Source organism: Eubalaena glacialis, chromosome 7 (genome assembly GCF_028564815.1).
Source record: "Eubalaena glacialis isolate mEubGla1 chromosome 7, mEubGla1.1.hap2.+ XY, whole genome shotgun sequence".
Lineage (NCBI taxonomy): Eukaryota > Metazoa > Chordata > Mammalia > Artiodactyla > Balaenidae > Eubalaena > Eubalaena glacialis.
In genome coordinates, this window is record NC_083722.1 from 73445531 (window position 1) to 73473232 (window position 27702).

Sequence of the window (27702 nt, forward strand, 5' to 3'; positions counted from 1 at the left end):
CGGGGGCGAAGCCTGAGGCGCGCTCCCAGGGGCCAATCCCCGGGCAGGACGGGGAAGGCTTGGGCCAGTCAGCGTGCCGGGGCGGAGCCTAAGGGGCGGTCTCCCGGCGCCGCGAACCCTGAGGAGGGAGATTTAACCCCTTCCTCCCCCTGGGCCTTGGCTTGTGCTCCCCCTCGTGGCCCGCCTAGCTCTCCTCCCTGAGCCGGTTGTTATCGCAGAAGTGGGACTAAGGACCCGAGCTGGCCTGGCCGTAGCCGCGGCCCCAGGTCCCTGAGTAGGGTGGGGCCGATACCACCAGGTCCCGGCTTCTTGCGGAGGGTCCCCGCGGGACGCGGAGCAGGATGTCTAGGGTTGCGGTTGGTGACCAGAGCCTTATCTTTCCGTGGGGTATCCGGGTCCATGGGGCCTCTCATGCCTCCAGTTGAGGGCGCCACCCTCACTCACGCTTTCCCCCTGAGACCTGGCATGTCTCTGAGACCGAAGGGGCTCAAAGGCCTCCCTTCAACGCTGGGCACGCAGACCTTAAAGGCTGCGAGGTTCCCCTCCCCCGCACATAACACTGGCCCGGCAACAGGCCCGTTCTGCCTGAGTTCTTGAGGAACGCGGTGTCCTGGCAGCTCCAAGTCTGAGAGGCTGGCCGGGGGTCAGCGCTGTCAACGGGCTGAGGGCAGTTCCTAGGGTCGGTATGAAGGCCAGGGCAAATGCCAGGTCAGGGCTGCAGGCCCTGCGGACTGAGGAAGCCATCATGTTGCTGCCTTGACCAGGCCTTACTCTCAGCACCTGTGCTCATACTTCAGGCCCAACCTCAAGGCGAAGGGACAGAATTCAGGATGAAAGAGAAAGAAACCTGGTCCAAATCTCCAATGAAATGAGATAAAAATAGCCGAATATTCTTGGGGAAGGGGGAGGGGGCAGTGCTCAGATTTCTCCCAAAGGTCAGCCCAGCCTGAATCATTCATAGCCACCTTCCTACCCCCCACCCCCAAACAGAATGAGGCAATAACCATTTTCTATAGAAGTTTATTCCCAAAACAGAGCGCGGCTTCACGGAACAATTTACACAGACAGGAAAAGGAGCCACTGGGCTGGGGGGGGGGGGAACCCTCAGAGAGGGGCATCTACAGAATCTAGGACATAGCAAGGACAGCCCCCTCTCCCCACAGCAGGCCCCTCAACCCTTCAAGGGCTGGGGTCACTCTGGGTAAGGAGAGCTGGGGTCCTGGCTGGCGGGATTTGGCACCAGTCAGTAAAGTAGAACTTTTAATCTCCTTGGAAACTGCCTCCCAAGAGTATGCATGAAGGAGGTGGGTGTCTTCAGGGACCCTCCACAACCCTGCATGGCCACTGTTCCCAGTGGGAAGAGGATGCCTACTCTCGAGGCCTTCTGGGCCTGCTGTTCAGCAGGGCACTCAGGGCTGACCTTTGGCCTGGGAGGGCTAGGGGTTAGAAACCCCTCAAGATGGCCAGGCTCAGGGTCCTCACAGGTGGGTCCTCCAAGCCCCTCTCCCACTTTCTCTACCTTTCACTTGTAAACGAAGGGAAAAAAACATTCTCAACTGTAAACAAAGTGTAAAAGTTCAAAGTTTTAAATTGTAAACAAAGTTGAAGAATGTTTTAAGTCTTGACCTGTAAACAAAGTAACAAAATTTAAAAGTCCCCAGTTCTGGACATCAGACAAAGTAATAAAAGTGAGAGTTTGTGAACAGGGTCCTAACAGTCATTTTTCCCTTTACAAGGGAATAAAGGAGGGATGGAAGAGTCACTTCCTGCAGCCCGGGTGCCTAGGGCCAGGGAGGCTCCTGTAAACATGGGAGGCAGTGGCACCTACATTCTGAGTCTTTAATTCCCTTGTCTTTGCTCCCCTTGCTCCCCCTCCTACCCCAGCCTTCAGAATAAATTCTAGCAGGGGGCAGTGTCAGGGAATTAAATGGCACCACAGACAACTTTTGTTCACAGCAGGGGCAGGGGCTGTGACCCCTCCATCCACCCTCTGCAGGAATGTCTGAATAGAGGCCTGAGCCCCTCCCCACGGGAGAAAGGGAAGCCTTGATCTGTAAACATGACATCTGCTGCTCCACCAATGCTCCACAGCATCAGTCCTGGGTCATAAGGCAGTAAGTGGCAGGGACTCCACATAATAAACACACACATCCACGGGGAGGGGCGGCATGAGCGAGCCCCTGTGAGGAGGTCAGAGGACCCCTGTTTCCAAGACCAACCCCCAGTCCCAAAAGTTTGGCCTGTGGGACATCCAAGAAAAAGCAAAGACTAATTCTGCACTTTGGGCCCTGACAATATTCAGATCAACCGGGGAATGGGGCGGGGGAAGCATCTACCCCTCCTGTCTGAATCCACCCCAGTAAGATGAGAGGAAAGAACAATTAAATTGCCAGGGACCCAAATGGGGCAAAACTCTGCACCTCTTTCCCTCTGTCCCCCTCCCCCTCCCAGCCCAGCCTCAGAACCCCGGGAGACAGAAAAGCTGAAAAATAACATAAGCATATTTCTCTGGTTACAAAGGTACAAAACGTATAAAAGTCCTCCCTTCAGCTCCCTCATTCCGTGCACCTGTTACACGCTTGCTCACATGCTCACAGACGGGCATGGACAGCCAGCACTGCAGCAACAGAGAGAGCTGGGGGGCGGGGGTATAGGAGGCTGCCATGGGGTCAGCCCCCAACTCCTGGAGTCTCTTCTGTTAGCCCAAATCCTCCACCGCCCTCGGCTGGTCCTCATCTGCACGTCTGCCCATCAGGAGTGACCCTCACTTCTGGGAACTCTGCAGAGATGAATGTGGAGATCGAAGGTGGTTGCTGAGAGTCAGGTGCCTCTGGACTCCCCCACCAAACCGGACCTGGGCCACCTCCCCCATCACCTTCGCCTCTCAGTCCCTAGCGTGCTTATGCCCATTCTGGGGTTCTCAGAGCCCTTCACCCATTCTGGACCCCCAGACTCACCAGCAAGGCCCCTTGGCTGGCCACCTATGTCTTTCCTCTAAGCACTTAGTGAGCACCTACTATGTACAGACTCTGTTAAGCACCTGACAGATTTTGTCTCAAAAATCTCCACACGGGGCTTCCCTGGTGGTGCAGTGGTTGAGAATCTGCCTGCCAATGCAGGGGACACGGGTTCGAGCCCTGGTCTGGGAAGATCCCACATGCCGCGGAGCAACTAAGCCCGTGAGCCACAACTACTGAGCCTGCGCGTCTGGAGCCTGTGCTCCGCAACAAGAGAGGCCGCGATAGTGAGAGGCCTGTGCACCGCGATGAAGAGTGGCCCCTGCTTGCCACAACTAGAGAAAGCCCTCGCACAGAAACGAAGACCCAACACAGCCAAAAAAAAAAAAAAAAAAAAACTCCACACCTCAAAGAGTTTGCTACCATAGACATACTTTGCAGATGAAGAAACTGAAGCTCAGAGAGGTCAAGTGTGAGTCCAGAGCCTGAACCACTGCTCAGTTACCCCAGCCCTCCCCCAACAGTCGGACCCTAAGGCTAGGCTGCAGGAGGACCCAGGTGGTGCTCACAGCTCCCTCTCATCCCCACCTCAGCATCCTTCCAGAGCCCTGGGTACCAGGCCCCAAAATCTCCTGCCCCTCTCTCCTTCCTGTCTTCTCCCCCATCTCTGCTCAGGTTTTTTGTTGGTCTCCTGCCCCAATCCCAGGGTCTCCTTCCCTCCACCTACAGAAAGCCTTCTCTCACCCTACAGACCTCCACAGAGCCTGACCTAGCTGTTCCTCCTTCTTAAAACTCAACTCTGCTTTTGGCTTCCAAGACCTGGTAATTCCTGGTTCCTCCCCACTCCGTCTCTGACTCCTGTACCCAGCTGCTTCCCAGGTATGTCTGCCATCCCCTACTCTGAGATGCACCGGGTCCCAACTCAATTCCTGTGTGTCCTACCCCACAGTGCCCACAGGTAGGAGGAACTTAACATTGACTGAAGGCGTAGGTGAATGAATGATTTACTCTCAAAGTAAGTTCTTCAGCCTGGCATGTAAGGCACCTACATCCTGGCACTACTTCTGGTCCCTCCTTATGCCATACTACACCCTAAGCAAAGCCTCCCAAGCAAAGCCTCCTCACCTCCCTGCCCCTTTCACATACCAGGCTACCTCCCGCTTCTAGGCCTTGGCTCCTGCCTTCCCCCCTCCACTAGCTCAAGCCCTTTGGAAGGCACCTCACTCTCCTCCTTAGTCCAGGAGGTGCAGGCCCCAGTCATACAGCCAGCAAGTTCTTGCTAATCACCCCATTCGCTGCCAGATTTCTGCCCTCAGGCTGTGGCGCCCTGGCTGCGCAGTGCCTGGGGTAGCCCACGCTCTCTGCCAAACCCCACCCCATTCTGTGGCAGAATACAGGGCAGGGTGCATGGGAGGTTGCCCTAAACTGATGGGGGTCTGAGCAGGTGGCCAGACCCTGCTTACTCTGAGTCAGGTGACAGCTCCGAGATGCTGTGGGATGTGGCAGAGCGTGGCGTGGAGGGCCCAAGCGCAGAGGCTGTGGCAGAAGGTGTGGCGGTGGTATGAGGGCCCGAGGGTGTGCTTGAGGACTGCACGGAGGAGGAGAGAGCTGAGGAGTTGAAGGAGGCGAGGATGGAGGAGAGAATGTCCAGCTGTTCTGTGGAGGGGCCGTGGCTAGGGCCACTGGCTGGGTCTCCCCTAACTCTGAGCAGCTGCGGGGGTGGCCCAAGGCCTTCTCGCGAGGGGTGCCGGCTAGGCACGTGGTCCAGCCGCTCCCCTGAGTTCGAGCTCCTGGACAGAGAGTCCAGGGGCCGGGATGGCAAGAGGGGGTCCCTTGAGAGTTGCCGCTGGGGAGACAGGGGCAGAGGTGGGGGCTGTGGGTCAAGGTCCCGGGCACCATGGGGCGGGGGCAACGTGCTCAACCACTCGCAGGGCGCCCCTAGGTCCAGCGCATCCCGTGACCCAAAGCGGCCAGCCACAGCACCAGGGTAGTCCCTGGGTGGCTGCCTCCGTGGTAGGGTGCTGCCCCGATCCCTGGGCTCCAGGCGGCCTGGCACGGCATCCAGGCGTTCCTGGGAACCTGGCCGACTCAGGGGACGCAAAACAGGGGCAGGGGCCTCCTCCAGTCGTTCACGGCTCAGCTGCCGCCTGAAGAGCAAGTCCAGCTGTTCTCGGGAGGAGTAGCGGCTGGCTGGCTGCGAAAGGCTGCCAGTGCCCCCTCCGGCATAGATGCGACCATAGGAGGCAGCTGGCACAGCACGGTGGCCCAAGGTGGCTGCACGGCACCAGGACAATTCAGGGGTGCCCCGGGTCTGTGGCACCAGCGGGTACTGCAATCGGTTCTTCAGGATGCCTGTGGGAGGAACAAACGGGGGACAGTGTGTGTATGGGGGCCAGGAACTCCCTGGGTCTAGGGATGCAGCAGGCTCTGGAATCCCTGTGACACAGGGTTGGGGGCAGAAACCCTTTGGGGAGGGGGTACAGAGGCCGTTCCTGGGAATCCCAGAGAGGCTGCAGGATAGGGGTAAGAGTGAGGCAGTAATCCCTGGGGTCAGGACAGAGGCAGTCCCCGTGGTGCAGGGGTAGGGGCAAACCTCCCCCCAAGGTCAGAGGAGGGACAGCCTGCAGGTCCTGGTAATGCAGGCCAGGGTCAAAGAGGCAGGAATCCCCAGGGTTGGGGCAAGAGCAGTCCCTGGGGTCCCTGTGATGCAGGGGTGAAGGGAGAAACCCCTTGAGTTGGGACAGGGACAACCCCTTAAGGCCCCTGTAAAGCAGGATAAGGCAGCAGAAACCTTCCAGGTTAGAGCAAAAGTTCTGAGATCTGGGGCAGAGCAGCCCCTATGGTCCCTGCAAAGCAGACTGGGGTTGGGGGAGGGGGAGGAATCCCCTGGGTTGAGGCAGGAGTGGCCTCTGGGGTCTCCGTGGTGCAGGCCAGGGTATGCGGGGCAGGCAATTCTCAGGTCAGGATGAGGCAGTCCCCTGGGACTGTGAAGCAGCGTAGAGGAACAGAAACCCCCATAACAGAGCGAGAGAAGCTCTCAGGATCCCTGTGAGGCTATTTGGATTAGGAGGATGAAATCCCCTGGCTCAGGGCATGGGCAGTCCCCAGGGTCCTTGAGGCACAGGCCAAAGTCAGGGATCCATACCTTTTCTCTGGCGCTGGGCCCGACCCAAGGAGGTTTCATCCCCACTGGTCAGGGCCAGGTCCGGCTGGTTGTTGTTGGCTGCGTCCTTGCTGGTGTCCAGTCCCAGGCGCCTTTCAGAGCCCCAGGTCTGCAGAGCACAGGGAGCAGCCTCACATTCCCCCAGGGCTGGCCAGTAGGACAAGAGATCATTGCCATCCACATCTGTGGAGCCAGGGCAGATAATAGGAGTCCCCCCAGTGACTCACAACCCCTGTGATCCAGACTCAGTGGCCCCCTAACACTAATGACTCCTGAAATCTGGGTCTTTCTCATGGAGCAGAGGTAGGAATAGGAGAGTGTCTCTCAGAGATCAATGGAATCATCCAGTGAGGGCGATACTGATAAGCTCCCCCTACTCGACTGGAGGTGGATAGAGCCTGGAGGTGGGGGAACCTGACGTCTGAGGGGTCAGGAAGACCAGGCTGAACCACAGCCCTCAGGGAAGAGGAGGGGCTGGAGAGATGACATGTCACCCTGTAACATCCCTGACCTTGTTCTTCTGTTGCCTGGGCCGCTCCTGGGTCTCTAGCCAGCAGAACTCTGCTGGGAGGCTGGATGGGGAGAGGTATGTGGGGGCCCAGTGATGACCCCAGGTTCCCAATAAGTCGGTCCCAGGAATCTTCAGGGGATAGCAGGCTTTCTGAGTCACACCAAATGGAATATGGGGTATCTCTTGGTCACCCATGGGGTCAGAGGGCCCCATCACCTTTGGGGTGTGTAAGGAGCCTCTCACTCTGGGCTGCCCGGCGGAGTGGACGCTGGAAACGTCCCCGCGTCCGGCCATTGTCCTCACTTTCTGAGGATGGGATGGACAGACTTCTCTCCTCCTCCAAGGACAGGTCACTGTCAGAGTCAGAGTCTGCGCCTGGAGTTGGGAGATCAGGAGGAAGACACAGTGGTGGCCAGGGGAGGTGAGGGACTTGGGGGTCTTGAGGAAGGCTATGGCAAGGGGGCTGGGGCCTTGGGGAGAGAGCTTGGAGTAGGGGTAGGGACAGAAGGGCTGGGACTTGCCAGGAGAACCAGGCCTGGGCGGGTAGATGCTTCCTGGGGCCGTGACCTCGGGGGAGCTCACCCCGGCATAGTCAGCTGCTGCTCCCAATTTGGGGCAAAAGAATGAGGAATGGGGGAGAGACCCTCTACCTCCCTCCTCCCTGGGCCAGGCTCCCACCTCCACCAGCATCTCGATGGAACATGGCCACATCCAGGTCAGTGGGGCCAGCGTGAGCCTGGAGGCCGTGGTCAGTGTGGTCGGCAGCCGAGCCATGTCGAACCAGGACATTGTCCCTGGAAATGCAGGAGCCCCCCCATCAAAGAGGGATGTGATGGGGTGCTTTGGAGGCAGGTGTGTCCGTGAGTAAACAGTCAGGTGCATGTGGAATGGCTCTGAAGGCACCCCTGGGTGTGTGGCAGGAGGTATCTGGGGCAGAGGCAGCAGCAGAGGCCCAGATGGCCGAGATGGGTGGAGCCACCCCGAGGACCTGGTAATGCCAACCCCTGGTAAAGTGGGGCTGGTCTGAGCTGTGTGCCCCCTCACGAGGAGGCCCCTCCCCTCACCTGAGGTAGCTGCGGCCCCGCTGGCTGTCTTGGTCCTGGGTCCGGCCAGAGCGGGCACTGCTCACTGAGGAGATGGTGGAGGCGCCGAGAGTGATGCGGATGAGGCCGCTCTCCTCGAAGAGGGCCGTGTTGTTGTAGGCCCCGGGGCCCTGGGGAGGTGGTGAGGACAGGAGTGTGAGCCAGCCTGGAGAAGCCTCAAACCCTGGCCTCCCGGGGCCCCCACCCTGACTCCCTGGCCCTGAGAGCCCCTCACCGTCCCAGGCGCTGGCCTGGCCTCCTCGGGCGCTGCCTTCCTGCCCAGACAGGCTGGTGTCCAGGCAGCCCGAGCATCTGTGTTCAGGACACAGAAGAGTAGCAGCACCGCCAGGCCCTGCGGGTCAGCAAGGATCATTGAGGGGATAGTAAAGGTCAGTGAGAGGTCAGAAATGAGGCAGAGGTCAGAGTAGGGCCACAAGGGGGTCAGCTAGGGCTGGTGTAAGCCACTGTGGGTCAGCAAGTGGGATCGGTCATTGCAGATTAGAGTGAGGCAGTGAGAAGCCCAAGGGGGGACCCAGTAAGGGAATCAGGGAAAGTCAGCAGAGGCAGTGAGAGGTCAGAGTGGCATGAGTGACCGGGGTCAGTGAAGGTCAATGTGGACCAGCAAGCGGCCAGGAGCCTCAGCACTGGTGAAGGTCAATCCAGGATCAGCAGTCGTCTGGTGTCAGTCATCAGGTGGGAGTCAGCTCTAGGCCTGGGGTCAAGGCCCTGGGCCCCACCCTACTGAAGCCCCACCTGGTCCAGGGTGAGGGAGGGGCACCAGAGTTACCTGGAGCCCACAGAGTCCGGCGTGGAGGTAGTGGAAGGCCAGGATGCTGTGGTTGACCGCCAGGAGGCCAAAGAGCCAGGAGGCACTGACCAGTAGAAGGAGCAGAAATGAGCTGCGAAGGGTCCTGCCGCGGGAACGTGAAAGGATACAGGACGTGTGGGTCACACAGGGCTCACACGGGAGACATGGGAGGACACGCAGGGTCACGAAGAGGACACACAGGGGACGTGGAGGGAAGGAAACTCACACAGAAACATGGAGGTCTCAGGAGGGCACTAGGGGAGTCTGGAGGTCACAGAAAGAACCAGGAGAGTACTCAGGGAACCATGAGGGGACATGGGGAAAGCAGACTGGAAGCGGGGGGTGGGGCATAAGAGAAAGCATGGAAGGTAGGTGGAAACGCACGGGGCAAAGGGCAAAGTGAGCCACCCAGGCCTTGGGAGATACTGGAGAGACAGCAGGGCACAGACAGACCTGTGGGGCCAGAGTAAGGCAAGGGTGCCAGAGAGGGACTGCAGGCCAGGGCAGATGTGACTTCATCCCCCTACCCAGAATCTGGGGCCCAGCCTGCACCAGGGATGCTCTGGGAACCCCCAAACCCCACCCAGGAGAGGGCTGCCATTCTGAGAATCCCCCACTTCCTCCAGCCAGCCAACTCACAACGCAGAGGTCTTCTTGGCCTCCCTCTGTCCAGTGGAGCAGGATGTTCGGGCAGCAAGGAGAAACATGGTCCCATTCATCTGGACCCGTGGCCAGACATGTGGAACAGGGGCAGGGCAGAGAGAGACAGAGATAGTGAGAGAGACAGAGAGACAGGGACAGAGAGACACTAAGACTCACAAAGAGAGAGGCAGAACCAGTGAGAAACATACGCAGACACACAGACACACACACACACACACACATACAAAATACATAGATCAAAAACAAAGAGAAACAGCAGAGGGGGACTTCCCTGGTGGCGCAGTGGTTAAGACTCCGTGCTCCCAATGCAGGGGGCCTGGGTTTGATCCCTGATCAGAGAACTAGATCCCACATGCATGCCGCAACTAAGAGAGCATGCCACAACTAAGGAGCCGGCGAGCCAAAATGAAGGAGCCTGCTAGCCGCAACTAAGGAGCCCGTGTGCCACAACTAAAGGAGCCGGGGAGCTGCAACTAAGGAGCCCGCCTGCTGCAACTAAGGCCCAGTGCAACCAAATAAACAAATATATTAAAAAAAAAAAAAAAGAAACAGAGGAGCTTAGAATCATAGAAAAAATCAGAGATAGGGAACCAGAGAGGGACTGAGGTGGAGAAAGGGAGGTGGAGAAAGAGACAGAGGTAGGGAGAGGAAGCCGAGTCTCTGACCCCACACCTCCCACCTCCATGCCAATTGGGCAGGAACAGAAATGGAGGCCAAGCCCAGGAAGCCTGCAGACTGCCACCTGGCACCCCTCAGCTGATACCACCACACCTGCTGCAGGGCCGCCTCCCACTCCCCCCCACCAAGGGGAGCGCAAGGTGGCACTGAGTGGAGGGCACTCACCATGATGACAAGGACGACAGGGCCTGCAAAACTCCAGATGAGGGGCTCGTGGATCGAGATCCAGCAGAAGTCAGGGTTCCCGTAGCCCTCGGGATCCAGGCCGACAGCCAGGCCTGTGGGGGAGAAGAGATAGGACAGAGGGGATGTATTCTAGAGCTGCTGACGCTCTCACGTATGGGGAGAAGCTGGGGTGGGGGCAGAGCAGGCTCCTCCCTGAGCAAATGGCAAGGGAGATTGAGGTTGGGGTCATGATCAGGACTGGGGGCAGGGGCAGGGGTCAGGCCATGTGATGGATGGAGGTCAGGGGTCACAGGCCTGGATGAGGCCAGTGAGCAGGGCCCTCACCCAGCAGCACAGCAGGGACGCCCCAGCCCAGGGCGTGGTAGAAGCGCATGGAGCCGCGGTCCACATTGCGTGGCTCAACCTGCATGCGGTAGAGGTGCAGCCCCTGCACGAGGAGCCACGCGAAGGTGCTGAGGAAGAAGTAGTGCAGGAGGATGGCAACCGCGGTGCACAGCAGCTGAAGGCAGGGTTGGGGGGGCGTCAGGACCTCTCCTGCCACGCCCCACCTCTGATCCCTAAACCACTGCACCTTACCCCAGCATCCTGTCCCAAACCCTGGCCCCAACCTGAGCACCCCTGATCTCTGACCCTGAACTCTGGCCCCAGGCCTTCCTGGGCCAGGTGAGGTCATCAGGACACAGGTCCCCTGGCCCTGACCCTGCACCTGGTTTTGGGTCCTGTGGATCCCCAGCAGGAAGAGGAGCTCTGCCACTCCCAGGGCAGCAGCCACATTGGCATGGATCCCACGCATGTTGGACTTGAGGCTGCGCAGGCTCAGCAAGACGGCCGCGGTCAGCAGCAGTGCGGCCACAGACACTGCTATGACCACGTGGGTGAACACAGCCAGCAGCTCCAGGTCACCCTCCAGCCGCTGTGGGGACAGGGATGGTCAGTGGGGAATTGGGCACTCCTGCCCTTTGACCCTCCCACTTCCTCAGGACTCTGAACACAGCCCCACCTCACGGGGAGAGGCATCCATGAGGACCCCGAAGGTGCCCGTCCGGCTGCAGCGACACCGTGCGTGGGACCCGTTCCTGTGCACCAGCTCACAATCCCGTGCTGTCCACATGCCGTGCTGGTCTGCCCTGTGGCCACAGGGCAGTCAGAACTACCATCCCCTCTGGGGAGTGCCCCATCGCCAGGCAGGGGTTTGTGAGAGGCAGTGGGAGGGGCCGAGGGTGCCTGGAGTTGGGGAGCAGCATTCCTCATGGGTCTGGGTGCAAGGGGGATTGGTGGGGGCCCCAGGGGCAGGCTGGGCCTCCCACGGGCTACCAGGGGGACCAAGGGTTTCCAGAGTGGAGGTCCTCACGGGCCAGGCGGGTCCCACTGCACGCAGATGGCCTTGCTGCGATTCGCTGTCTGTAGCAGGCGGAACTCCAGGCTGATCGGGGACTCTAGGACACCCCTTAGGAAGTTGCGTCCATGGAACACAGCCACACTGACCACCGGGGAGTTCATAACAGGGTTCTGGGGAAGCCTGAGGAGACAGCCCACCTGGGCTTGGGCACTGCTGACCTCCCCAAGCTCTGGCTGCCCACCTCACTGTCTTCATGTCACTTGCCATGGCCCACCCAGAGTCTGAGATGCCCTAGAGTGGATGCTGTTTCTGAGAACCCTTTTAGCCTCTGCTGGGCTGCTTCAAGACCAGGAGTCCATGGCCTGGTTCTGCAGAAATGCAGCTGAGAGGCTTCGGACCCACTGCCCACACTGGAGTCTGAAGCCCAAGCAGCTACAGACTTTGCCTCTCAGTGCCCTCCCTTCCACCCCCAGCTGACCTCCTTCAGTCAGCCCGTCTTTGCCTATCTCCATCGGCCAGTTTGCCTGTCTGTCTGGCTCCTGTATCCTTTATGTGCCTGGCCCCAGCTGTGGCTCTGTGTCTACCTCCTCATTTGCACAACTGCCCAGAACATGATTCACATGGAGCCCAGCATGGACAAGGCTCCCAGAGTCACGGGCAGGAGCCTCTCTGTATGATTGTGAACCTGCTCATTTGTCCACCAAAAAAGGGGGTGCTAGGCTGGGGAGAAGCTTGCAGGAAGCCCAAGGGTGAGGAGCCTGGGAGTAACTCTACTCATACCTGGTGCCCCGGCGCTCGGCCTGGAACTGGGCAGGGAGCAGCCCCCCTAAGGTGCGGTAAACCAGGAGGATGACGATGGAGATCCCAGGCTCAGGCTCGGGCTCTGGGGGGGCCGGTGAGGGGGCCACACTCGAGGTAGTGGAGTTCTCCATGCTGCTGCCACTTGTGGACAGAGCTGCCAGAGGAGGGGGAGGAGTCACTGTCAGTGACCTCTGACCCCAAGCACCCACAAACGCAGCTCTGAACCCAACCCAGCATCAAGCATGGGAATCTCTTCCCTTTGCAGGTCCAGAACCAGGGTGGGTGCACAGAGCAGGAGCCCATGAAGGACACATGGGTCCCCCCAGCGCTGGATCCTGACTATCAAGGCCTGGGCGAGGTCACCTGTGGTGAGGGGGAGGGTCTGGCAAGGGGAGGATTGACAGGAGGGCGACATGGCATCTGGCTTGGGGGGGCAAAGAAACAGGATCTGGCCCAGGGGTCACCCCAGGGCTCTTACCTTCAGGTGGGGACGGCCGTGGGGCCTGGGAAGGCAGCAGCACGTGCGTGTGAGGATCCCAGGCATCCTGGCCCCGGAAAAGGTTGCTGTGGTAACGAGGGTAGCGACGGGTCCCCCGGCTGGGACTGGGGTGCTCCATGCGGTCAATGCTGAGCACTGCCCGGGAGGAAGAGGGGTGAGACCCATCAAGGATCTCCTCCCTGTGCTGAGGGTCCCACTCCCTCCTCCTCCTATCCTGTACCCAAGTTCCACAACCCATAGCCTCCTCGCTACCAGCGCAGAGCCTGTCCCTGCAAAGCGCTGAGGGTGGCAGCACAGCCTCCTGCCAGTAATGTTGACATCAATAGCCCCCAACCCCTCAGACCTCCAGGTCCTTGCCCTTTCACGGCCCCCTGCCCCACCCCACCCTACCCTCCACATACTGATGTTGGGTGTCACCAGCCCCACGGGATTCAGGTACGTGAGTTCCATATTCCTCGCGAGCGTGGCTGCGTACTCCTCCAGGTGCTGCACCAGCCCGGCGCTGCCTGGGGAACCCCCGGGGGCCCGCTGCCCCAGCGCTGCCCACAAGTCCCCGGTCTCTGGAGCAAGCAGTGCAGAGCCGGCCCACAGCAGATTCTGGGAGGAGGGAGGTGAAAGTGGGCCCAGCCAGGTGAGGATGTGTGAGGGGACAGGGCATGCCTGAGGGGTCTGGCCAGGTGCTCAGAGAGGTCCCAGTAGGTAAGGGTATGGCTCTGGAGGGGACAAGGGGAGAGAGAGAGAATCCAGGGCCTTCACTTCCCCGGGGTCGGGAGGGGCCTGAGCAGAGGGGCGGGGGTCAGGGCCAGGGGATCGGGAGCCCAAGGTGTAGCCCCACCTCATTGAAGTGGGCGTCTTGTGTGGCTGTCAGCCCGAAGCCCTGCTGGTGACTCTCAAAGGCCAACAGGTGGGCCAGCAGGCGGGCAGTGACTCGGACATCTTGGCTGAAGTAGTGGTCAGTGTGGCCAGTCACCTCCCGTAGCCTCTGAGCCAGCTTCTTAGCCTCCACAGTATCCAGGACTGTCTTGTTCAGCTCTAGGCCATCCAGCTGCCAGGACAAAGATGGGGATGGTCGCTCTGTGGTCCCTTAGGCCTTTCTCAAAAGCCTCACAAGAAGAAGGGTTTGGATTAAAGGGCAACTGGGAAAAGCCCAGGAGGTCAAGGGCTGGGGCATGATGTCTGGGGCCCAGCACAGGCCTGGGGAGACTGAGGCCAGGGACAGAGCCAGGGCTGGTCTTGAGTGCAGGGCAAGGTCTGGGCAGTCTCACCAGCAGATTGAGTTCTCGAAAGGCAGGGGAGGTACAGTTGAAGAGGTCAGGCTCCAGCCAACCCTGGTCCTCGTCGCATAGCCGCACGGCAGCTCCTGAAGGCAGTTGACCCCTTGTCAGGCCTGGGGCCTGGACACCTTCATTGAGGAGGTGACCACAGCACCCTCCCCTACCCCAGGGGGAGCTCTGAAGCAGAGACCAGGTAGTAGGCATCCACGGCTGGACCTCTGGATAGAAAAGCCCCAGCCCCCAGCCCAGACGGGCCCCAGGTGCTTGTCAGTCAATTCCTGAGGGGTCTGTGGACCATTTTGAACCACCATGACATAAAGAAGAACACAAGGGCAGGACTGTGTGTGTGCATGTGCACCCAGACACACACACACACAGGCCAGGACAGCTTCACAGACATGTGGCCCAGGGCAAGAACACACAAACCAATGCTCACACCTGCGCACGAGTAGATGTGTGGCCCAGGACAAACACACAGATACACAGTGCGCCCCCAGGAGAATTTTGTGACCAAAATGAGGTGGGGGTGAAAGTTCTCACACAAATTCTAACTGCCCCAGTGGTGACTTTGCTGCCATCTCTCCCTTATCTGTGAGATTGGAATTAGAGTTGAATGAGAATTGACCTGGGCCTTAAGAGAGCTTGTAGCCACCAGCAAGAGGCCCCCTGACTTAAACACAGAACCGCCTCCCCAAAGACAGACACAGACGCGTGCACAGGCACAGAAAGACACACACAAGAGCATGCACACGCAGACAGTCTCTGTCCAGCCACTGCAGAGACCTCAAGCAGCGGGAAGGGTTCTGTGAGGACCTCAGGCAACAGAGAGGAGTCTGTGGGGTCCTCAAACAGAGGGCAGGGGTCTTTCAGGACCTCAGGTAGTAGGGAGAGGCCTGCAGGAACCTCAGGAACTGAGAAGGGGTCTACAAGGACCTTAGGAAGTGTGTGTGTGGGGAGGGGGTGTCCTCAGCCAGTGGGGAGTGGTTTCTGAGGACTTCAGGCATCAGAGAAGGGCCCCCAGGGTCCTCAGACAGTAGGAAGGGGCCTCCAGGGGCTTCAAGAAGTTGGGAGTAGTTTTTTAGAGACCTCAGGCAGTGGGGAGGGGTCTGCAGGGACTTCAGGCAGCAAGAGGGATCTGCAAAAGCTCTGGCAGTGGGAGGGGGCAGCGCACCTGAGCAAACACGTACCCCTTACCTGCACCCCGCAATCCTGCCCAGAAGCCAAGAGAAACAGATGGAGGCTCAATGAGGATGTGGGGAGGGACCCAGAGCCCCTAAGAGGTAGGGAGGGGCCCACATCGACCCCTACCCCACTCCCACCTCTTTGTAGGAACAAGGCCAACCAACTCAGGAAAAGAGGTGGCTCTAGCAAGTCAGAGGTCAGGCCTACCCCAACCCTCAGCTATTTGCCTGTCCCCCAGGTACTCACCCAGAGCCCCCCGAGGACAGGGCACTGAGGCCAAGACACCAAACTTGGTCTGAGGCCACCACACACCAGATCTCAGGGACTTGGGGCAGGCGTCATAGAGCACTAGGGAGGAAGGAGGCACTGAGCCTGGCAGTCAGGGGCTGGAGCAAGGGACAGCTACATCCACTGCCCCCCACCTACCCCAGGCCCACTGCCTACCACTCTGCTGCTGGCCGCATGGGAGCTGGCCCATCAGATTCTGTGACAGGTCCTCAAAATACTTGGGGCAAATGTGGGAGTGCCTGGGTGTAAGTGGTCTCCCTCAGAGAAGCCTCCCGGAGCCCCTACCCAAGAAGCCAAGCATGCCATGGGACTTGGTGACAGCGTGCCAGAGCCAGCCCTCTATATGTGGAGCTGGGTGGAGCCTGCTCACCCCGGCAGCCGCTGGCTGTCACCTCTGCAAAAGGACTGTCACAGCTGTTGCACTGGCGGCCAAGGGCTCCTGGGCGACAGGGGCACTGCCCGCTGTGGGGGGCGCATGAACGTGAAGTGGAGCCCACAGGGTAGCAGTCACATGGGAGGCATGAGTCGCTGCCCCGCGGTCGGTAATGGAATTCCTGTTTGAGAATGGGTCAGGGGCCTGAGGTCAGAGGTCAGGGCTTAAGGTAGGGGTCTCAGGTCAGGGCTTGGGGAATGAGTGGAATCAAGGGCAAAGGGTCAGGAGAACAGTGCTCACAGGCCAGAAGGAAGACTGGCCTCAAATGAAACGTAAGAGAGGGGTTAGATGTCAAGGACAAGAGATGGCAGTTAGGTCACAGCATAGGGGTAAGAGGTCAGGGGCTGAATCAGGTGGCAGAGGTCAGCAAGCTGGATAAGAATCACAAAACATGTCTACAGAAGAGTTAAAAGGTCACGGGACAGGGGACAGGCGCACCTTGCAGTGACACTGCCCATTTGTCTTGTTGCAGTTGGGGTCAAAGCCCTTATGAACGTCGCAGTTGCAGGGGCCACACGTTGGGCTCCCCCACCAGCCCCGTGGGCACTGTTGGTCCATCCTGGGGTGGACAGCCACGTGAGACGCCTCCACCACATCTCAGTGACCCTCCCTAGCTCCCACCAGCTCTTTCCATCATCTCAGCCCCCAGCCCCTTACCTGTGCTCACAGTGGTGCCCAAAATAGCCACCTACACAGTCGCAGGTATAGCCATGGGGGGCCCCAGGGAGGTGCCGGCATGACCCCTGATTCTGACAGGGGTTCAAGAGGCAGGCGTCCACACAGTCCGGGCCATAGTAACCTGCAGGTTGGGTCAGGGAGCTCAGGACACTGGCCACAGAGCATGGGAGGAAGCAGGCACCTGTCCTTCTCAGTTCCTGCCTCCTCCAGGCTCTCCAGGTCCCCCAGTCTTCACCACGAGCCCCAGATCACCCTGCTCCCACCCAGGCCCCACCTGGCCAGCAGGTACAGGAAAAGGTCTGCCAGAGGTCTCGGCAGTCAGCATGGGGTGGGCAAGGCCCAGATGCACAGGCGTTGGTCACGACACAGCCAGGTTCCACGTTCACTCGGTGGCTCGGGGGAAGTAGGGCTGGGGAGCCCGAAGGCGTGGAACCAAGCCATACTCCCTATGGACACAGCCAGCAAGGGGTGAGACCCATGCCAAAGCACCTTAGCCCCAAGTCCAGCAGAGCCAGCCACCTGGTCTGATGACCCCTGACATGCAACTTCCCTACAAACCGTAGACCCTGACCCAATGGTCCCAATTCAGTGGCCCCATGGGACCCCTAATCATGCTGTCCCTGACACAGGCCTCTAATGACCCTTGATAATCTAAGCTAGACTCTCACCTCCAACAGCACAGAGAGGCTTGACCTGTCTCTGATGGCTCTGGGTCACCACTACCCCTATGCCAACCTCCATGTGAATGCAGCATTTCAGGTCCCAAGGCACCTCTGATCTCTGACCACTCACCCTACTGCCCCATATCATGTTCGCATGCTGACCCTCACCTGGATACAGCCAACCAGACCCTTAGGAGCCTCCTCTTCACTGCTGGGGGGCAGGCCTCCCACATGGAGTCGCTTTACCTTCAGGCCCTGCAGCTCACTCCCCACCGCCAAGGTGTCCTGGAGGAAGGGGACAGTCAGCACTGGGGGTGTGGGGGGGACCTGAGGGACCCCTGCCCTACCCCAGTGTCAGTCTTGGCCTTATCCTAGGCCTTATCTTGTACCACCATGCTCTGTCCCTCTGGCCCAGAGGACTGGTCTGGAAATGAGATGCTCCCGAGTATGGAGGACCTGCTGGAGCATGGGGGACGGGTGACAGAAAGTTTTCAGTCAAGAGCTGGGCTCAGACTGGCCCTTCTCTCCTGGACCCAGAACAGACCCTAAAATTCCATGACTTTGAGTTGGGAAGATCAGGAGACCAGAAGAGGCTTCCAGAAGTTTGGCAAAGTGCTAGCTGCAGAGGTACCCCAAGAGCAGGCCAGAAATCTGCGTAGCCTCCCTGACATGAGGAGGGTGTAGCAGAGTGGGCTCAGAGCGAGGACATGAGGAGGGGGACTCGGGGGAGAATATCAGACTATGTGCAGTGGAGGGAAGTGAGAGGACTAGAGGTGGGGTCAAATGAGGTGGGTCTAGTCTGAAGGCTGAGAATGGACCACCCCAGGGTTAGAGGTCAGACCTGGAAGAGGCTAAAGTCCAATGAGACCATGAGGACATGGTGGCCCCGCCGGCCACCTGGTTCCTCCTGCAACTCCAGCCGCAGATCATGCCATCGGCCATCACTGACAGTCACCTGGTCCAGGAGGAGGTGGGCAGCACGGCCCGAGCCCCTGGTCACTGTCACAGACAGCAACCCCCGATCCAGCTGCGGGTAGAGAGGCACAGCCCTGGGGTCAGAGCCCCAAGTTTGGCTGGGGCTAGGAGTATCAGGAGGTGAGATCAGAGGGCTCATAGATCAAGAATATCAGAGGTCAGTACAGCAGGGACAAGGCTATATTTGGCACATAGGGCACTGTGCCCAGGGACACTATGCAGCAGAGAGTGAAGTTAGGGGGCAGAGGTCACGACGAGGGGTCATGGATTAGTGCAGGTGGCACAAGAGAGCTATGCTGGTATGCTGCACCTGCAGAGAATATGATAGTGGGGAAGAGGGTCAAGGGCCCGGGTCCAGAGCAGGGTCAAGTATAGTCAGTACACCTGGCAGAGAAGTATGCTGTGTGACCAGGCCTGAAACCACAGGAATGTTGCTGGTGCATTAGAGATTGAGAGCTGAGGGTCTAGGGAGGGATCAGGAGGACAGACACACCTGACAGAGGAGTGTGCTATGTGGCCCAGCCTGGACTTGCATCAGGACCCCCTGCTTCGCCCGTGTCCGAAATGCCAGCCCCAGGTACCACGGCACAGACACAGCCATGTCATTTCCAAAGTCCCAGCTCAGTGTGCCGTTGCCACGGAAATGGTGGGGATGGGCCATAGCTGGTGGGATAAAAGGAGGAGGGTCACAGGCCTCACCTCAAGAACAGAATTTACCCTGCAGGCTCCTCCTGCCCCAGGCTGCCCACTCACTGAGCCGACAGTCTTTGCCTCCGAAGCCCACAGGGCAGTCACAGCTGAAGCCACCCCAGCGCTCTGAGCAGAAGCCGCTGTTCTTGCAGGGGCCTGAGTCACAAAAGTGCAGCTTGGCCTGGCAGCCTGGGAGAGGAAGGTACATAGAGGATGTAAGAACACAAGGTGGTGGTGGGGGGGCAAAACACAGAGGTCCAGGGGGGCTGAAAGTGGCCATGATCTTAGCCCCATGTTCTCTCGGAGGGTAGAATTGGTAGGACTCAGGTCCTCAAGGCTAGGCTGCAGCATTCTGCTTGCCAGGAAAGGTGACAAGTAGGAGGTCAGATTTTGAGTTAATCCGTATAGCCTTCCACCCTTTCCCTACGATGAGGACATGGCCTACCTGCCATGGTGCCGTTGTTTGCGACAAAGGATGCCATGTCCACTCGGCGGCCATCAATATGCAGGTCCCGCATGCAGCCAACAAAGTCCTTGTGGGACACGGGGAAGTTCTCGGGAAGGTTGGGGACACCCCCCAGGAGCAGAGGGCCTGTCAGGTCCAGGGACCTGGGGGTCAGGGGTCCAGGTCATTGGTGGGACTGGGGCCAGGGCAGGTTTGCTCCTGGTGGGGGGCATAGGAAATGGAGGGGGTAGGACTCAGAGGGTATGGTGATTGAGCGGGGAGGGTAAGATCAGGCTGAGGAAGGAACTGGAGACTTACTTCAGTTGCGGGGGTGCAAAGGAGAGTTTATGATGGGCAGATGGTCTGGGGAAAGGTGGAAGAGGCTGGGGTTGAGGATGAGGATGAAAAAGGGAGGCATTTGGGTGGCTGGGGGAGGGGATGGGGGTCAGGTGGGCTGTGGGACATTAGAGAGACCAGGGGAGTGGAAACTTTGGGGGAGTGGGTGCCTGGGGACTGTGTGGGAGTGGGCAGTCTGGGCAGAACACAGAGAGGGAGGTTAAGGTGAGGTGGGGTTTCAGCATCCTAGTGGGGAGAGGGAAATACGGTGGTTTGGGGAAGGATGGGGAGTTTGGTAGGCAGTATTGGAAGGCTTGGAGTGGGCTTTGGCAGGCAGAGGGCTTGAGGATCAGGGGCTGGGGGCCTCACTTCTTGGAGCTTGTTTGTGTGCCAGCAGCCGCGCATGAGTAGTTGCCAATCTCAGCACCAAACTGCAGAGCCACAGCCATGTTGCAGTCATCCACGCTCAGCACAGCCACCTTGTCCTTGGAGGGGCCCTGAGCACCTCCCAGGGCATCTGTCCGGGGCTAGAGACCCAGGCACACCACTCAACAGGACCCCCAGGGTGACCCCTGAGGGGCAGAACCTGGCATCCCAGCTCCCCCCATACTCCCATGCCAAGGGTGGTGCCCACCTTGTTGTAGTATCTCAGATGCACTGTGTGCCACTGCCCGTCATTCAGGCCCCCTGGAACTGTGGGGCTGACCACTGTGTTGGACTCACCTGTGGGGTGAATGTGTGTGGAGGCTTGTCTGGAGCTGCTAAGTTCCCCTCTTCCTCCCACCCAGTCATGCAGGCACAGCTACTCCCAGGGTGACCCTGGATGCATCAGATAACTCCCCCCACTGGTGGCCACACTGGCTGGACCAGAATGCCTTTGGACAGGTAGGAGAAGCACACACTTCGTGGAGAGATAGGCTTTCCCATAGGGAAAGTGGTCCTCACTGTTTTTTGTTGGGCGTGGAGGCGTGTGTTCAGGTGTGCCCGTGGGGCTTGCACCCCTCAGCCATCTCACCCATACCTGCACCCACTCGCGCCCACACTAGTCCGCGGGGGCACCCACCGGTGGAATATGTGAGTCTCACTTGCCCAGCCACGAGCTCCAGGGCCAGGAAGTCATGCTTCTCGTTCAGGCGCCCGTTGTAGAAGAGCAGCCCACTGGGCTGCACCGTGACGAACCTGGGCGGGGGGGGGGGGTGCCGCGTCACAAGCCGGACCCCTCCTCACACCCACCATCCCTGTGACAAGAAGGTTTGAGGAAGCCCACCCAGGCTAGGGTGAGAGAGGAAGTGGTGAGAGAGGGAGGGGAGGGGGCGGTGTCCTATGGGACACCAGGGTGGGGCAGGCAGGAATCTGGGTCTTGAAGGTAGTGGGGACCGCGTGCAGGTGCGCAGATGCGGGGACCGCGTGCAGGTGCGCAGATGCGGGCGGGCACCTACGAGAGGGACAGCGTGAGGTGGAAGCGCTGCCGCAGGCCGCGGAACATGACGAAAGAACTGGGCGGGAAGGAGCGAGCCGCCACTTCGCAGCGCTGACCCTCGAAGGCGCCGCCCGCCGGGCACTGGCAGCGAAAGCCGCCGTCGGGCCCGTTGGCGCAGGTGCCCCCGTTGCGGCAGACGCCGGGCACGCAGCGTCCGGCCTCCGTGTCTAGCTCGCAGTCTTCGCCTAGGGGTCAAGCCGCGGTCAGAGGCGGTCAAGGCCGCGCCCGCCAAAGCGCCAGCGGGCCCCGCCCCTCCGAAGGCCAGCGCCAAGACCTCTGAAAAGTCCAGCTCCCTCAAGTGGGCAGCCCCTCGTTATACCTGACCCCGCCCTCCCTCCCCGCCTGGCTGCGACCAAGCCCCTCCCATGGTCCCGCCCTGTCCACTACCGCGGACCTCAGGGCCCCACCTCTGCCCAGGGCCACGCCTCCTTCGCTACCTCGGCCCCACCAAAGCCTCTATTTCTTCGCGGCCTTAGGCTCCCTCTGGGCCAGGTTCTACCGCTTCTGGACTAACGGCGCCCAAATCGACCCCGGTTGGGTCAAGTGATGCCCAATCCTCACTTGCACTGCAGGTTCACCCAGCCCCGCGCCCCGCTCACCTGTGAAGCGCGGGCGGCAGACGCAGGTGTAGCCGCCCTCGCGCCGCGCGCAAGCGCCGCCATTGCGGCAAGGGTTGGAGTAGCAGAGATCGAGCTCCGTCTCGCAGAAGTCTCCCGTGAAGCCTGGGGGGCAGCGGCAGCGCAGGCCTGCGATGGGCTGGATGGGTCTGAAGAGCGTGGAGGCGGAGGCCAGGAAGGGCGCAGAGGAGTCAAAGCGCAGCACGGACACACATTTCATGTAGTTCTCACAGGGCTCGCGCAGGCACACGTTGTCGTCGAAGGGCAACACGTCCAGGAGAGAGCGGGCGGCAAGTGCGGCTCGGCGCACGTACAGCTGCTCCTGCAGCTCCTCGGAGCTGAACCAGGGACCTGCAGATCCAGCCCCGGCCCCGCGTGGCGCCAGCGCTGAGAAACTCACGTTGAGCACGGTGCCCCCCACGTCTGTGTCGTTCTGGATGTTGAAGATGAAGACGTCCTCGGCGGGTGTGGCAAGTACTGAGGCCACGCCTTCCAGGAAGTGGCCCAGCAGTGGCGAAAGGAAGCGTTCCTGCCACATGTTCTCAAGGCGCACCGTCAGGCTGTTGGCCAGCAACTCCTCCGTGATGATGATCACGCGCAGCACACACTGCGCCGTCACACTATGTAGCCCATCTGCAGGCAGAAGTGGGGGAAGTGGTCAGTCTGGGGTCAGCGGCTTCTCCTCCCTGGGACATAAGAGGGCTGGGGCCAGTGACTGCTCAGTCCGCCAGCACCTCTGTGTTAGCAGGCTGACCATGCCAGGACACAAGGAGGTCTGAAGCTTGTGATCACCAACTCTCTCTGCATCAAGGTGTCAACAAGTTGCTGCTTCCTCTTGCCTCCCTCCAACACAGGGAAGGGCCTGAGCCAGGGATCAACCAACCCCCTCTCTGCCCCAACAGTGCCCATGGGTCAGCAAGTCATTCCTCCAAAAGCACACAAGAAGGTCCCTAAGTGGTCAGTAACCCACCCTTCCCCAAGTTATCATGGTCAGCAGGCCAATCAGGACAGAAAGAGGAACCAAGGCCACTGACCACTGACTTTCCTTCCCCTCATCCCCCAGCATTGCAGAACCAGCAAAACATGCCCTCCAAAAGTATCCCTCTAGGTCAGGGATCACCCATCCCCTATATCTGGTCAGTCAACTGCTTTCCCAGGGCACTAGAAGGGTCCCTAACCCTGTGACCACTCAACCTCATCCCCCAGAACTGTGGGTCAGCAAGCTCCCTCTCTCCAGGAGGGCCTTGGACTCTGACCTCCTCCTCAGCATCCTTGAATCAGCAAGCTGCCCATCACCCCAGACCTGGGTCCTGCGATTTAAGTGCCCACCCCCAGAAATGAGCATGAGGTGCTTATATGCCTTGTCTCCAGACCCTAGTACACACTGGGTGGCCAACAGGGTTGGTCGTCCAGTGAATTGAGGGATGAATGTGCCTTTGTTGGCAGTGCCGGGAGTCCATGCTCCAGAATTGGGGAATAAGCACTGGTAAAGTCTCTCCCAACCCCTTCAGCCTCCAGTATTCAGGACTGCAAGAGCTTCTCCTGCCTGCGCTCTCCTATGAGGGAACAGCTTGTGAAGGCCTGGGGACATGGCTGCAGAAAAGAGGCAGGTGGACCTCTGGACATTTCCCCAAAGGGCAGGGCCTTAGTCAGCCCCTTCAATAGCAGCCAGGTTTGCTCTCTGCCTGAGGCTGCCAGAGTAAACTGCTGTTCCCAGCCACTAAACTACTGGCCTCACTCTCCTCCACAGATGGGCTGAGGGTCATACCAGACCCAAAGTAACCCTTCATCTGAACAGGGATGTGGTGTGGGCTGACTGGCCTATGCTGGCTTTTCCTGGGACCTCCAGAGCATTACCCCAGGACCTCTAGCCTTTCAGAGGGAAGGGAGCTATCCCTAGATTAACAAGCAGACAGTTCTTTACAGTCAGCAGACAGTGCTTTACAGTCTTTATGGGGTCTGCTAATGCCCTAGAATCTTTGGGGTTCTGTGGAGACTGCCCAAGACCCTAAACAGAGACTATATGACCCTAACCTGTGAGGCAGATCCTGTGGGGTGCAGGAACCCAGAGCTTAAGGGATTCTTGGAAGGCTTGAAAATGCCTCGTTGGTTTGAAGTGCCTTGTGGGGCCCCTGAGGACCTGACAGGCTGAGGTCACTGGCTCACTTGATTAACCCCCGCCCCTCACCTGTGACAGTCACCAACATGGAGGCCACCAGTGGGCGGTTGTTGTCTAGCTTGCGGCTGAGTCGAAGCTCCCCGCTGGTCTGGTTGACCACCAGCAGCTGCAGCTCATTGCCTCGCTCAAAGGAGTAGAAGAGGTGGTCAGAGACATCAGGATCGTAAGCAGGGATGCGCCCAATGATGCCTGAGGGGAAAGTGTCTGAGCGGTTGGATACATAGTTGTTGAAGAGGATCTGGAAGTTGTTGAGCACAGGGCTGTTGTCATTCTGGTCAACCAGGCGGACGTGCACAGTGGCCCGACTGACCAGAGGGGCTGATGTGGCCTGCACAACAATCACATATTCCTGGCGAGCTTCATAGTCCAGGTCAATGAGTGCTGTCAACTCTCCAGAGAAGATATCCATTTGGAACAGCTCAGGGATGTTCCCCTCCACAATCTGGTACATTATATGAGCATTGGGGCCTTCATCAGGGTCCACTGCAGTGATCTGGGCTACCACCGAGCCCACAATGCTGTTCTCCTTCACTTGCACCTCAAACTCCTCAGCTGGGAAGACCGGTGCATTGTCATTAACATCCTGCACCGTCACCTGGATGCTGACTGGAGTCCGAAGCGGGGGCACACCTCGGTCCACTGCGTAAGCAGTCAGTTCATACACTGGCACCGCCTCCCGATCTAGCCGCCTCACTGTGCGGACAATGCCAGAGGTGGGCTCAATGGTAAAATCTCCATCCCCATCTTCCCCATTCTGGAAAGTGTACTGGACCCGGCCATTGGCATGAGCATCCCGGTCAGTGGCTGAGATCTGCAGGACACTGGTGAAAGGTGGGGCATCCTCAGAAACCAGCCCTGTGTAGTGGGAGGCCACAAACTGTGGAGGGTTATCATTCACATCATTGACCATCACCTCCACGTAAGTAGTGTCTGCCTTCTGTGGGATGCCATTGTCCCGAGCTGTAATAGCCAGTGTGTAGGTCATCTGGTCCTCATAGTCCAGTGAGGCCTGCAGTGTAATGGCCCCTGAGTCTGCATCAATGCGGAACTGGGGCAGGTTGTCCTCCAGGAGATAAGTGATACGAGCATTCTCACCCACATCATCATCAGAGGCACTGATGACCACCACGGTGCTACCCACTGGCCGATCCTCATTCACACTCACTGAGTAGTGGGCACTTTGAAAGACAGGCCGGTGAGTGTTGGCATCTGTAATGTTGATGTGCACATAGCAGTGATCATGAAGGGCACGGTCAGATGCAGTTAGCACCAACTTGAAGTACCGTTCCTGCTTGTAGTCCAGTGGCAGAGCCAGTGTCACCAGACCTACACCCCCCTGGGAGCTGATGGCAAAGCGATTCCGAGTGTTGCCTCCTGTGATCTGGTAGCTGATGGCACTGTTGGCATCACGATCTACAGCAGTCACGCTCACCACACTGGTGCCCACGGTCGCATCCTCATTCAGTCGTAGGTGGTACTCCTTCATAGTGAACTCAGGGCGATTGTCATTAACATCCAGCACAGTCACTGTGACGCTGGCTGAAGCTGAGAGTGGGGGTGAGCCATGGTCTCGGGCCTCCACACCAAAGAAGTAATGCTCCACAGACTCACGGTCCAGGGGACCACTCACAGAGACCCAGCCAGTGGCACTGTTTATCACAAAGGGTGTATCAGATGCCACACCAGTTAGGGAATACTCCAATCTGGCATTCTCTCCATGGTCTGCATCCACTGCCTGAATGTGGATGACTGAGTGGCCCAGGGGCGCGTTTTCCAGGACAGAGACCTGGAAGGGCGTGCTGACAAAGATAGGAGTATGGTCATTGATGTCGACCACCTGGATGCTGGCCAGGCCTGTGTTGTTGGACAGCGGTGGGCGGCCTGCATCCTGAGCCCGGATGCGCAAGGCATACTCTCGCTCTGCCTCAAAGTCCAGAGGTGCCACCACCTGGATCTCGCCCGTGAGGCTGTCGATGGCAAAGTGGCCGCGGCTGTTGCCACTGATGATGTTGTAGTGCACCAGTCCGTTGGCGTCCTTGTCCCTGTCGGTAGCCGAGACGCGTAGCACCACCGTATGGGGGCGCACATCCTCGCGCACCTGCGCCACGTAGCGTTTCTCGCTAAACTGGGGCGCGTTGTCGTTCTCGTCCAGCACGGTTATGTGCACACGCACAGTGGCAGAGCGCGGCCCGGGCTCTTGTCCCTGGTCGCTGGCCTCCACCACCAGCTCGTAACTTTCCATGTGCTCGCGGTCCACGCGACCGCTGGTGCTGATGAGCCCCGAGCGCGGATCAATTTCGAAGGCGGCAGAGGCAGCGGCGCGCTCAGCTGGCGGCCCCACAAAGCGGTAACGCAGGTTGGCGTTGGGGGGCGCGTCACCGTCTGTGGCACGCAGCTGCAGGATGGGGTAGCCCTCCTCCACGTTCTCGCGAAGCGTCTCCCGGTATTGCGCCTGCTCAAATACCGGCGCGTGGTCGTTGCGGTCGGCCACTGTCACGGCCACCATGGTGGTGGCCGAGAGGCGCGGCGAGCCATGATCCTGCGCCGTCACCCGCAGGTAGTGGCGATCCATGCTCTCGCGGTCCAGAGCAGCCTCTGTGCGAATAAGGCCGCTCTGCGGGTCGATGCTGAACAGTTCCAGCGAGCGGCTGTTCATGAGCGCAGCCAGCGAGTAGACTAGGCGTCCGGCCTCGCCGATGTCCGGATCCTGCGCCACTACGCGTAGCACCGCTGTCCCCGCCGCCTCATTCTCGGGCACCAGTGCCTGGTAGTTGTACTGAGGAAACTGTGGGTGGCGGTTCGCGGCGCGACGGGGGCGGACTCGGCTCGCTGGGGGTATTCTCCAGGCTCCATGCTCGGTCGGGCCCCCAGGGGGGCGCGGCCCCGGGCGCTGCGGAAGGAAGCGGCGGCGGAAGAGGACGCGGGAGCGCATGCGCTCGGGCGTTGGCTCGGGAGCTGTCCGGGACTCTCGCAGTGCTGAACCAGATGCGGGAGCTGTCCTCTCCTTGCGAGGTGCTGAATCCAGCCCGGGGCCGGATCCCACGGCCCCGGGAGGGCGGTCCGGCCGGGGCCCTGTCCTCCTCGCTTGGGATGTCTTGGTTCTCTCGCTCTGACCCCTGCGCCCCGGCGCCCACAATTCCCCGCAGCAGCGCGTGGTTCCCACTTTTTGGGGGGCGCCTCTCCCAGTATTCCTCTGGGAGAACACCGGCTGGGAACCACAGGGCCGAATCCGAAGGTCCGAAGGGAAGGGAGAGCTGTTCTCTGGGCCCGGGACCTCTGGGGAAAGACGTTCTGGCAACAGACTATCTCTTTGCAACGGCCCTGTCCGCCCGCAAGAGGAGACCTCTGGACGCCAGCATAACAGAGACCCTGGTCCTTGTCCTGTCTCCTGCCCGCGGCTGCCAAATGTCTTGACTCCATATTCCGCTCCCAACCCCGGCTGCTCAGGGGGCCCTCGACCGCTTTGGTCGCTTTGCCTTCCCCCTCGGAGCCCCACGAAGACAGGTTCCCTGACTCCCAGGCCAGGCTTTCCATCCTCTCGGACCCCGGGTGACTCGGGACAAAGAGCTAAGGCTCCGCCGCCGATCCGCGCCCCTGGCCCCGTAGCAGCAGCTACCCCCGGGTCCCAACCTTGGCCCCCGCCGCCCCCCAGCTCCTCCCGGCTAGGAGGGAACAAAGAGAGGAGGAGAAGGAGCAGGAGTAGCGGGGTGGTCGGCCCTCTGAGACCCCACCACGGCTGCCGCCTCGCCATCACCCCCTACTTCCCCACACGGCCT

General features: G+C 59.7%; 1 protein-coding gene across 1 annotated transcript; it reads right to left on the minus strand.

The window, feature by feature from the left end:
• Window positions 1-2477: 2477 nt before the first annotated feature.
• On the minus strand, window positions 2478-27677 carry CELSR3 (cadherin EGF LAG seven-pass G-type receptor 3). Its single transcript, XM_061196725.1, has 35 exons — window positions 23936-27677; window positions 21730-22380; window positions 21090-21315; window positions 20714-20829; window positions 20285-20373; window positions 20020-20177; window positions 19315-19478; window positions 18933-19058; window positions 18673-18842; window positions 18046-18231; window positions 17373-17489; window positions 16817-16988; window positions 16522-16663; window positions 16303-16423; window positions 15802-15985; window positions 15390-15491; window positions 13953-14047; window positions 13523-13732; window positions 13089-13284; window positions 12667-12822; window positions 12168-12342; window positions 11400-11567; window positions 11049-11175; window positions 10755-10961; window positions 10373-10547; window positions 10028-10140; window positions 9161-9240; window positions 8501-8624; window positions 7949-8065; window positions 7696-7844; window positions 7316-7425; window positions 6848-7006; window positions 6103-6303; window positions 4421-5309; window positions 2478-2779 (listed from the first exon to the last, which is right to left on the minus strand). The coding sequence occupies exons 1-35, from the start codon at window positions 27675-27677 to the stop codon at window positions 2752-2754; spliced, it is 9945 nt and encodes a 3314-aa protein (XP_061052708.1). The 3' UTR covers window positions 2478-2751.
• Between the last annotated feature and the right edge of the window lie 25 nt (window positions 27678-27702).